This window comes from Tyto alba, unplaced genomic scaffold (genome assembly GCF_018691265.1).
Source record: "Tyto alba isolate M040663 unplaced genomic scaffold, T.alba_DEE_v4.0 Super-Scaffold_14, whole genome shotgun sequence".
In the NCBI taxonomy this organism is placed as follows: Eukaryota; Metazoa; Chordata; class Aves; order Strigiformes; family Tytonidae; genus Tyto; species Tyto alba.
The window spans coordinates 2,816,527-2,828,628 of record NW_024881276.1 but is presented as its reverse complement, the minus strand read 5'-3'; the positions used below and the strand labels follow the sequence as shown (position 1 = coordinate 2,828,628).

Genomic DNA, 12,102 nt, shown 5'->3' with positions numbered 1-12,102 from the left:
CCATAAACTACTGATCATGTCGCTTGCTAATCTAGAGCAAAATATTGAGTTTCAGTGTGCAAATAGATAGTAAATCAAAGAAGAAACATTCCTGTGACTTTATTGGTCAGAATTAGACTGATGGCTGTAAAGGAACAGCAAGATGGGATGGCTGGTCAGGTCCTCCTTTAGAACTTGCTTACTGACAACATTTTCTTATATTTGCAACTACCGTTTAACTTTGATAGACTGTAGGACACCTTGTATTCTGTAAGAACTTACTGAATTTATTAAAGGAGGGACTTTTAATGAAAAAAAAAAAAATAACATGAGCTTAGAATTTTCAAGTTTGTGTGCAGAATAGTATTTGGGTCTCATCACTACCACCCTATTGCCCTTAGGGTCTCTGTGTTGACTTCCACTTTATATTGTATATCAGGGAACTGCATGCAGTATCTGCTTTTGTTGTTGGGTGGTTTATGAGTATTTTATGTGGGTGGTTGCAGGGATGTTAGGATTTAAAAGGCTGAATAGCATACCTCTGTAGAAAATACTCATAGCTTATTATGCACTTTGTTTTACCCAGGTAAGATTAGCACAAAGTGTGATATATAAGAATAGATGTAGTCTATTGAAGAACTAGATTAATTTATGCATTGTACATTTGAAAAGTATTGCAGCATTCCTTTTTTTTTTTTTTTAATTTCCTACTTAAAAATACTAAGGATTTGAACCAAACTTTTATTTATTTGACAGGTAAAAATCTCTTTATAGTATTTCCCATATTTAATGCCATTTTTTGTTTGGGATTGTGGTGTGCCACTTCACAGTGTAAGCTTAATGTGAAGTTGGGTGTAAATATGAACTAGAATTTTTTGGGGTTCTATTGTCTTGACCCTGTTGTATGTATTTCATTGACTTTTTTCTAATATGGACATCCTTGTGGAAATTTGTCAAATAATACAGCAAGAACTGAACGCTAACTCTCTTAATACATTCTAAATGTTGTTTTCACAGAAACAGGCATAACAAATGCTGGTGTCTGACAGATACTAGAAAGCATCAGCATTTCTGAATTAAGTTATCTTTTTCCGTTGTGTCAAAACAATTGAAAATACCAAATCAGTGCAGTGAGCTTGTGTCTTAATCAGTAAGCTGCCTATAAAAAAAAAAAATATTACATTCACAAACATTTACCTTGTTTCCTTTTCCATCAAGTCCTTTTCAGGAGAGGTTTCACTCGCTTGCATTTTAATCCACGTATTCAATTCCTTTGGGATCAGTACTTCTGGTTGGTAGTCTCTACATGCAGATGTAGAGCTAGACTTCACTGAGTGTAGAGTCTTAAAATATATGGGAACAAGCACTCCCTTCCTTTTTATTTCAGAAATGCGTGCTGTCATTGAGAGAGAGGGAAAAGGGCATGTCATTTTAAAATGCCTGATGTCTTAATTTTTGCTTAGAACTAAGTTAACTGCCAAGTGCAACACATCTGTTGGTAGATATAAGAAGACTGTCTAGCAAGAAGACTGAACTCCTCTGTTTGGAATGAGGTGTATCCATGTTCTCTGTTATTTACTAATATATTACTGTATCGTAATTATAATAATGGTTTCATACCATTATTAGAAACAATTGCTGGAAAACAGTTGGAAAAGGATCTGGAGAGTTGCAAAATAAAATCAGAAGCGTGCCCTTTGAGCAGTGAGCCCAGTGGGATATAAACTTCCACTTCCTCCTTTGTAGAAGTCAAGGCAAATAAGTGTTGGATAGCTGTGGACAGTCCTTATGGTCCTGTATGTCAGGAATGAAAACTGGTTATGTATTAAAGGTTTTCTTGAATTGTCTTATAGATGAATCTCACGTAAGTTTGTTTACATTATTACAAACAAGGAATTTTCAAGGAATCCTCACTTCCCTTCTTTTACATAAAACTTAAACTGCAGTGGCAACTTCATGATAGGATTACAGTTTCTGGACTTTACGTATACTTACTGCAAAGGTTAATGCGCCCTTCAGTCCTGACACTGGAGCACACATCTACTTTTGAGTTATTTATAAGCTTATACAGCCGTTATGCCTAACTCCAAGCATGTTATTGTTTGTGGTATTTCTTGGCAAGTTGCGGGGAAAATCTTCACTTACTAAACCAGTTTCTTTTGTAAGTTTAGCTTACTGGTACCAGTATTACAGCTTTAAGTTAAAAGCTTTAAGAAAACGTAGATTACTTTCTCAATGTTAAATTGACCACTGAAATGGAACAGTTTGTAAAAAGAATAACGGACTGTTGCTGCAGATTTTCCAGTCAAAGATTTGGTGTTAGCAGACTTCTAGCAGTTCTTGTTAATGAGGAAATTCCCTGGTTAAAGTTATAATTAATTTTACGACAGCTTAATCTCACACAATTAATGCATTTCGGTTGCCCTGAAATAACAGAACCGACTCTTTTTTTTTTTTCATCAGATATACATAATGTGCATCTACAGAAGTAACTAGCTGAAATTAGAAAGGAGTGAAGAGCCCTTTTAGCGTCACGTGTTCCTTCACTAGAGCACCTACAGCAGGGCAGCCTCAGCTGTACAAGGAGCCTTTTACTGGTCAGAGGGGATTCAGAGTGCCAGAAGAGAAGAAATGCTGGCCCTTCTTGGGCCGGGCAGGAGGGAGAGGAGCTGCAATACTCACGTCGTAGTGCATTAGTTGGAACTGATAGTTTGGGACAGCCTGTTTCGTTCTTTGGTAAAGGCCCTTATCCCTGTGTCGAGGGACAGTAACGGTACAATTCAGTGGTCCAACTGCAAGTTGCCAGTGGGGTTCGAGAAGCGTGAGCGTGCTCGGAACATCTGCGTGGCCGACGGGGCGCGAGAGCTGCGCTCGGAGCTGGCTGCTGGACGCCACGTGGAATATTCAAGGGCGGCTTGGCTTGTGCCCTAGATGGTATTCTCACTAGATGCCTATACGTAGGCACCAAATAAATCTATCGGAAATGACTGTGAAAGGAATCATACGCTTTCTAATGCAAATGAAGCATTTTTATAGCTTCTTCTTTCACTGGCTTTGAGAAGGCCGCGTGTAAAAATAGACAACAACTTGCAATATAGGGAGAGTTATTTTGTCTTGCAGTGAGACATTTGTATTCAGTACATGGTTTTAGAGTTGAATAGGTATACCATTTTACAAATTAAATATTATATATTTTTAAGCTAAGCGTGCTGAATTCCAAGTCACGCTTAAACATAACATTTTCATATTGAAAAAAATCAATTTTCTTCACCTGTATGTCTATCTTCAGTTCTGAATCTGTTACTTAACTTCTTCCTTATAACCACGGTCTGGAACATGTTTACGACAGGCAAAAAGATGAAAAATAAATAAAAAAGCCTTTACTGTCTAACTTTTAAATAACACTCAAGGAAGTTACACATCCTAGGATAGGTCTTACTACAAATCCTGAACTGAGATCTCCACATGTGTTTAAGAACAGCTTTTAACTTGGACTAATGGAAATAATTTACTGTGTACTCTGAGGTATGTGAAGTAAATTAATAGTTTCTGAAAAAAAGTTTCTGACAAACAAATAATTCTGTGGATAGCCTTTCTTCTTTTCTTGGGACCTGTTCCAATGAAGTCTTCCCTCTGCCCCTGCCTTTCCTTGTTTTAAAATAAGCTTTTTTTTTTTTTTCATTCCGATACTCTAAATTTTCCTAGCAGTGGATTTTCAAAAATACCTCGTCTGTCTGTACTAGGTTTTCTTGAAATACTGATTTGCCTCAAGTTACCTGAAACATTCGGGGGACGTTAGCAGTCTATAATTGCCACGTACCCTTTCCTTGGAGGAGGCCCACCTCGTGGGGCATCTCTGAAGAAGTGGAACGCCTGCAGCTTCAGTGGCAGTTTGAGCAACTCACATGAGAGCGGCTGTCCAGGCAGCTCTTGTAAATGGGAAGAAGGGGAAATAAAATTAAATAATCTAGCTGTTTGGAACAAATATGAGAGTTTGAATCTGTTAAGTAAAAGATGGCTTGATTGCTGATGCTTAAAAGCATGCTAGGTGTCCGGCTGTGTGGTACCAGTACAAGAGAATAGGTCTTTAATCCCCTTTTTCATAGCGTAACTCCTAGGGCTCTACAAAAGTGCTGATGCTGGGTTTCTAAAATGAAACATGGTGTTAATCTAGGTATGTACGTTATTTGTAGTGCCCGTGGTAATGTTACTTAGAGAATAAAATGTTGCTGTCTTTATTCTTCCCAAAAGTTTGGAAGTCTATGGTTGGAAGGGATTTTCGATGTCCTGTGGCTCCCTTGTTCTAAGCTGATGCCTCATTAGCTGGACCACTAAACTAATGACGAAGTATCAAAAGTTGTAATTTACAGGATTCTTAGAAAATGACAGGCATTGACTCTAAGTATCACAGTGTCAAGGTAACTTTTTCCTCTATGAAATAAAACTTGTAACTCAGTTGAGGTAATTCTGCAGCTGTGAACAGGAATGCTGGCTCAAGTGCGGAGGAGGGGAAAGAAAGGTTAATTCAGGCTTTTTTTAGCATGTGTAGCATTCCAGTGAAGGCTTCTGGCTTGGAACCCTGCAAATTAAAATCTACTGTCTGTAAGCACCTAGTTCTTTCAGTGACTTAAGGGTTTTGATTGTGGTAGGATAGCTGGTATCTTCACAGGCACTTTGACAAAAGCGATAAGGAGTAAAATGAGGGTTGGAGTTTTTGTTTTGGTGTTTTGTTTTGTTTTTTTTCCCCAATTCTAGTTGGAAACGAGAGATGGAATTCAGGATCTCGAACTTATTTAACACTAGGATGAGCCACCTTATAGCATTAGCCATTGTTTTTACTTTTGAACAGTGGCCTGGAGATAAAAGACTTCATGTCTAATTGCTAATTTTGAGTTGCCTCATAACTCTGTTGTTACTTTGCTTGTTATCTTTGTTTCTCTGCCTCATTGGTCTATCTTTTGGAAACTAAGTACAAGTTAACTTCTTTACTGAAGCTAAATGCATTTAAATAAATAATGCTTCATGTTACTGGTCATTTTTTTTTAGTAGTATGGTATATCACAAATTCTTGAGAAACATTTTTAAGCTCTCATGCCATGATTATGTATAGTTTACCAAAAAAATCCCTCTGAAGGAATTATTTGCTACCTTTATAAAGAAGACAAGCATTTTTTTTTAGGATCAAAAAAACCCCCCAAACCATCTTCACTGTAACTAAATTAAACAGGTTGGTGGTTTGTAACAAAGTTGGCATGCTTATTTCAAAAGTTTGAAGCTGTAAAACTAGAAATATTGCAAAAGCAAATTCTTTCATGACCTGTCTGTTAAGCTAGAACTTGAAGGCTTTTTCTTCTGAAACTGATAATATAACCTGAGTTATTTCAGATGTCTCCAAGAAGCGGTCTGGTGTATTAATCTTGAAACTTGATATGTTGAAGGCTGAAGTTGTTTTTATTAAATTTTTAACATCCTAGAAATCTTTCTAAATGACAGTTTTTGGAAATACTTATGAATTTTTCCAATGTGCTCTCATTCTTAAATAGCTTATTCAGCCTATCGTCAAAAATATTAATGAAGGTGTGTTGTAACAGATAATACCAAGAGATTCAAGTCATCTGAGGATGACGAGTATACATTATTTCATTGTATCTGACTGTCAAATGTGTATTTATCTATTTAGGTTCAGACAAAGAAGGAAGAAACTTTGCCACCATCACTTAGTCAAAACATTCCAACTTTCTATTTTCCTCGAGGATGTCCTAAGGAAAAAGTGAATATAGATGCTGTGATTGCCAAAATTGAGAGAACTTTCTCTGAGTTTCCAAATGAGAGGGCAACGTTAGAAGACATGGGGAAGGTTGCAAAGGTGAGAACTTGCTGGCTGCCTGGTTTTAGTACTGTACACCTGTGGAAAGGAAACATGAGTTCTGTGTGCTTTGTTTTCTTGTATTATGTGTTTCCTCTCCTACAAAGTAGTACCAGTAAGACAAAACAGTCAGCATTGTTGATAGCACAGCTATGTGTGGAAATCTTTGCATTAACTATGTCTCAAATAGCCCTGCACGTTGCTTACAAAAATAAATAAACATTAAAACAAAAGTTGAACTCTTTTTTCAGTTGTGTAAACAACCAAATACTGAAGGGCGCATTGTGTGTTGTTCTGTGTTCTGTACTGACCAACAGACTTAAGGCCCAGAGCACTGTTAATATGCGTTTTCTTTTCAGGTGTCCACACTGTTTTTCCCTCATTCAGTAGTGTCATGAACCTCCATTGTAAAGACACTGAAAGACAGAATGGTTTGGTAACTCGATATAATAGCCCTCTAGTTATTACTGAAGTGCTCATTTAGAATTACGTCAGAGTGAGTGACAAAATAATGAGCTTAGGAGCAAATATTTTTTAACTTTTGTGCAACAGACTATAAGCTAGTTAAATTGAAATTTTCATTTTGCTATATTGAATCAATGCTGGAAATATTACTGCAAGCCATGGTTTTGGTAATCTCAGGTTTTCATCCCTGTTCCTGTCACTTTAAGTGCAAAGTCCTGAGTCTAGAAAATAGAAACAAAGACTTTCCACAGGAGCAGGACTTAGGGGTTCAGAAACTTTGCCTCACCAGAAGCGTTTCACTGCTGAGCTGAACAGTATTCCTACATTCCACAGCTCCTTTCCATGTAGAAGCGAGGAGAAGTGGAAGAGACCCTTCCCTTTCGGCAAGAAATGTGGAAGGGTCCAGTCCCCGATTAAAAGCACCCTCCTGTAGCATTAGGGAAAAGCCTCTCAGTCTGAGGAGAGTATTCATCAAACTCACTTTTTCTTATTTTTTTTTAAAGTACCATTTAAACTACTGCATGAGAAGTAACTGTCCTTTTGCTCCAGTGACCTTATACATCTTGCAGTATTTACAATCTTAGGTGAGAACCACATGAGATTCTCAGAGCTGCCAGCATGACTGACTACTCCAAGTAGAGGTCAGGCTTAGGTGAGAGATACTTACTCAGCTGTTACACCTGAGGAAACTTGGAGCAGACACCGAAGCAGCCTGTAGGTATAGGGGAGTGTTGGAGTTGTGAAGGTGTAACTGTTGGGTATCCTGAAGCAAGATGCTGCTGCTCAAAGTAGGCTGGCTTAGTAGCTAAAATTGGGTAGAAGGTGTGCGTGCATCTGCAGGGATGCAGATGAGTTGAGCCATCCTCCGAGACAGACCGATGTAACCTTGCTGCAGTTCAGGAGGTGTGTAACGGTACTGTCTTGGGCTCAGCTTAAAGAGACTCAGCCCTTTAGCAGAGTTTATTAACATGGACCCTGTCCCACTGCTTGGAGCGCGGACAGAGCAGGCATGTGGCTGCATTCATCTATTAGGAACGCTGCAAGTTGCCTTATGTTTTGCTTTCCACTTTTGGATTTCAGCCTAAAGCAGTTGCTTAAAATTAATTATTTTGGAAGGTGCAGTTGATTTCAGAAACAGTTTTTAAAAAAAAAAAAAAATGGTGCCTTAATGTTTTCTTCGTAACACTTGTAAAATTTAGTTTTATGAAAGATTTATAAATATGGGAGTAGCCCTCAGATAAGCAATCAATGAACTGACTTGATGTATACTTTAATTCTAGGCTTGTGAATGCCCGCTTTACTGGAAAGGTCCTTTGTTTTATTGTGCTGGAGGTGAACGAACAGGATACGTGTCAGTTCATAAATTTGTTGCGATGTGGCGGAAGTAAGTAGATTACTTTTTTTAGAAGTACTGCATTTTATTTTAATTGAAATGTGATCTTTTAAGCTCTGAATGAAATCCAATTTGTACAGGGGAATAAAATACATTCCCATAATCACCCATTGACAGCAAACTCCTACCCGGAAAAATGCAACTAAATCACTACTTTAACATAAACAAACAAACAAATCTTTATTTACAGGGTTTATGTATTTTCAGATGTTTGGTAAATGACTGGCTGTTTATGGGGAAAGTGAAAACCATGGCCCTAACTTGTAGATGCCAGTTTTGGACAAAATGGTTTTTATTCTTTCTAGTTCTATTTCCAGTTCCAACTTAAAAATGTCCTTTCATGTAATCAATTACATGGTGTACCCGCCTCCTTTAACGTAAATGTATGAGACAGTACTGCTTTGATAAGTTCACTTGGAGTGTACTTTGACATTTGTAATTAGCTTTTGAATTAAATGTGGTTGCAGTTTCATAGGCCTTGCTCTAGGGTGCCTGTACAAGGTAGCATGAGCAATTTTCTGTGTAGAGCATTAAATGGAAATATTTACATTTCAGAATACTTCAGACCTGCTATGATGATGCTGCAAAGTTTGTTCATCTTCTAATGAACCCTGGGTGCAACTACTTGGTGCAAGAAGACTTCATTCCTTTTCTACAAGTAAATTACAACTGAAACTAGTTCTGGAAACACAACAAAATGATGAGCTGACATAGCTGTGATTTTTTTTTTTTTTTTTTTTTTTTTTTTGAGCTAAACATACTTTTTTATGGTCTTCATTAACTTTTATTGATGATACTTAGCGTAACTGACTTTGTAAGGTCCACTGAGATACTACTGAGTGACTTATTTTACAGTTAAAAAAGACCTCATCTTATATAAAATTATTAAGAGCTACCATAAGATGCATGGATTTAAAATTGTTTGCAGGAATAGCATGTGTTTCAGAATCCTTACAGTTTAGAAAAGCAGTTGAAGTTATTTAAGTCAAGGAGGCCCTTTGGCAGGCAAAGGAAAAGTGGTTTATGAATTCAACACCTAATACAGTTTCTCCCAGAGAGCAGCAAACACATTTACTAATTAATGAAAAAAACCTAAATTGGCTTTTACTGAATAATAGTCAGCCCCAGAATTACAAGCTACAGCAGTCAGCAGTGTTCAAAATCTTCATCCCATCTAAAATACGGGAAAGCTCGTGTTTATCTGGCTTCTTCAAAATACAATTTTATTTTTAAAAATTCAACAGTTATTTACATGAAGCATGTTCTAAACGAAGTTCTCAGTAATGGCTGCGTTAGCTAATTTGAACCTTTTTGGTTAAGGAAGCAGATGTGCTATTCTGTGTTAATTGTTTTATACAGTTACTAATGAATAATGTTTGTGATGTTGTTATTCCTTTCTTTGTAGGATGTGGTGAACAGTCATCCTGGCCTATCATTTTTAAAAGAAGCATCCGAATTTCATTCTCGGTACATTACCACAGTAAGTGATTTTTATTTGTAAAAGCCATTTTTGTGTTAACTAAGTAGGAAAATAAAAAATATTAAGATTAGTCAATGTATATGATTATCTTTGTCCCTTGGGAAAAGTTGAATATGCTGTCAGTCTTCATTTCTACATAACTAGAAATCTAGTGAGGAAAGACTCAATTTCTTAAGAATCATAGTTTTCAGCAATTTCTTATGGAAGTTAAGAAGCTAATAAGAGAAACACTTAATTGTAATCGTGTAGAATAAGCTAATGGACATTAAATGAAGAGTGAAGTGTTATCTTAAACACTTGATTGTGTCTATAGACTGTACTCATTAGAATCTTGACCTTACTCTGGGCTTAATTAAATGGAAATTTGAAAGAAAGGTCTATATTAATGTGATTATGTTCAGTAGTAAGTAAAATAATGGTACTGTTGAAGCTGCTTGTGCCTCTGGGGATTTTTCTTTCTGAGCAGGCTTCATACATGAGAAGTTCCATTTCTCTCATCCTAAGTTATGTGACTGAAGTATTCTTTTTGTACCCAAGGGAAAAATCAGTGACAGTAAATTTTTTCAACTGTAGACTAGACAGCTGATTCCACCAAAGTCTCAAAAGTTTAAAATTCTTTAAAATGACATTCAGTTCACTTCCTTTGTGCATGCGAAAGCTATCTTAATGAATATTTTCCAATAAAAACCATGCAGTTGATCATCTTTTATTCATTTTATAGTTTGACCCAGCCCTAAACTGTGAAAGCTTTTTTGAAAGCGTTTGCTTTTGGTTCCTCCTATCCTTATAGAGACTGCCAGCCTATCAAGTATGTCCAGCTGCATTAGGTTTTACTTCTTGTTGCAATGATTACATGAGCTCCTAGACCTTTCCAGTCAGATGTGACTGGAGGAAATGTTCTGCCTGTGAGTAATTTTTTCTTAACGGATGCTGGGTTGTATCAAAGCCTACTCTGCTTATAATTGTGAAAGCTTGCTGCCTGTCCTAAAGAACCGTAGGAGGGGAAAGGTCTTGCCGTTTCCAGTTGCTTTTCTTTGGAGGAACAGCTTATTTGAATAGGCCTGAGTCTAGCAATATTGAATAAATTAGTGCTGGCAATACTCTACTAACAAAATTTAGGGTGGTCTTCCACAGAAATCCATGTTTAATCAAAAAATCCCAAAAGTAAACTAGTATTGTTGTGAATGTATCAAGAATGTTTGGAATGCTATGCTGCAGTTCAAAAAATGGCAGGACTGTCTGCCCTTTCTTGTCCTATTTTAGGATGGAGTAACTGTTGCTAAAATTCTGTTCTGCCAGTTATTAGTGATAGATGATTTCTCTCTAAGATGAAGGCGTTTCATACCTGCATTCAAAGTAGCTTTTACCCTGCTACGTGAAGCTTCATCTCAAGGATTTTGTAAGCATTGCAGTTGAAGACTTAATGCCTGTTCATGCCAACTTCCAGTTACAAGCTAAATGATCCATTTTTCTGTCGTATTTGTTTGTATCTTCATACATGTGTGTATATGAGTATGCATACATACATTGCATCTCTTTAGTGGAGCAGGTGTCTTGTAAGTGTTCTTCAACCATGGAAGCAGTCAGGTCTATCTGCTTGTTCTGGGTTGAGTGAGTGGTGGAGTTTTTTGGTGGCAGGGGAGGGGGCTATGGGGGCAGCCCCCTGTGAGAAGCTTCTCGAAGCTCCCCCAGCTCCACGTCAGCTCCACCTCTGCACCAAAACTGAGCCCATCAGCTGCGCCTCTGCCAGAACGTATTTAAGAAGGGATGTGGTGAGGAGCAGTGGGACTGGTGAGGAGGAGTTGCTGCAGCTGCGTGAACACCAAGGTCAGTGGAGGAACGGAGGAAGAAAGGAGGGGGGAGGTGTGCCGGAGCAGAGACCCCCCTGTATCCTGTGGGGAGACGGCAGGGCGGCCCCCCCCGCCACCCATGGAGATCTACGGTGGAGCAGACATTGATTTATGGCCTGTGGCTTCTGCTTGGTATAATCAAGGTGCTGTGCCCGAAGAAGGCCGGGGTCTCATGGGAAAAGGCAGCCCCGCTGCTGTAATTCAGTGCTGGGAGGATTGCAGCATGCGGGGGAGTCCCACGCCGGAGCAGCTCGGGAAGGGCTGCAGCCGTGGGAGGGAATCCAGTCAGAGGAAGTTAGTGACCCATGACGGAGCAGTGTGGGGAACGCTGCGGCCCGTGGGAGGGACTCATGTTGGAGAAAGTTTGTGGAGGACTGTCTGCTGTGAGAGGGGGACCGCGATGGAGCAGGAGGAACAAGTTCCAGGAACTCCCCTCACCGAAGATGAAGGAAGTGGCAGCACTGCCTGCACCCCCCATTCCCTGCCCCTGCACCACTGGGGGAGGAGGTAGAGATATCGGGAGCAGAGCTGAGCCCGGGAAGGAGGGAGGGGTGGGGGGAAGGTGTTCTCAAGATGTGGGAATGCTTCTCACTGTCCTACTCTGTTATGTGTTGCTAGTGTCTGTAATAAATGTATGTTCTTTTTTTTCTTCCCCTAACGAGTCTGCCTTTTGCTCATGATCATAAAAGGGGGATTTTTCCCCATCCCAGTCCTATCTCGAGCCCCAAGCCTGGCTCTCTGTCCCTTCTCATTGCCGGAGGGGAAGGGAGAGAGAGCTGCTGCGTTGTGGTTGGCTGCCAACCAGGCCCAAACCACGCCACTGCTACAATACAGGTAGATTGGTTGGTTGGTCAGTCTAGGGGTGAGGTTAGGTACATGTGTTCTAGATAAAGCTGAAATGTAGTAAAAATGTTTGCCCGGGCAATTGCGATACAACATCGAATCTGCAAGTATGCTGTGTGTGTATCTGAACTATAAATTCTTGAAATCATAATCTCTGTATTGTACCATTTCCTCTCCCTTCTGACAAACCACTGTGCAGCATAGTAAAGAAGGCAATTCTCTGACT

The 12,102-nt window shown here is 39.0% G+C and overlaps 1 protein-coding gene across 4 annotated transcripts in view; it reads left to right on the top strand.

Annotated features, from left to right (window-relative positions):
* Nucleotides 1-12,102, top strand: part of PPP2R3B (protein phosphatase 2 regulatory subunit B''beta) — a 53,504-nt gene that overhangs the window by 25,657 nt on the left and 15,745 nt on the right. For all 4 annotated transcript variants that reach the window (XM_042788728.1, XM_032996568.2, XM_032996567.2 and 1 more), the window contains 4 exons: nucleotides 5,660-5,845; nucleotides 7,591-7,694; nucleotides 8,259-8,361; nucleotides 9,109-9,183. In XM_042788728.1, the coding sequence (XP_042644662.1) occupies nucleotides 5,660-5,845; nucleotides 7,591-7,694; nucleotides 8,259-8,361; nucleotides 9,109-9,183 (468 nt within the window). The remainder of the gene's footprint in view (nucleotides 1-5,659; nucleotides 5,846-7,590; nucleotides 7,695-8,258; nucleotides 8,362-9,108; nucleotides 9,184-12,102) is intronic.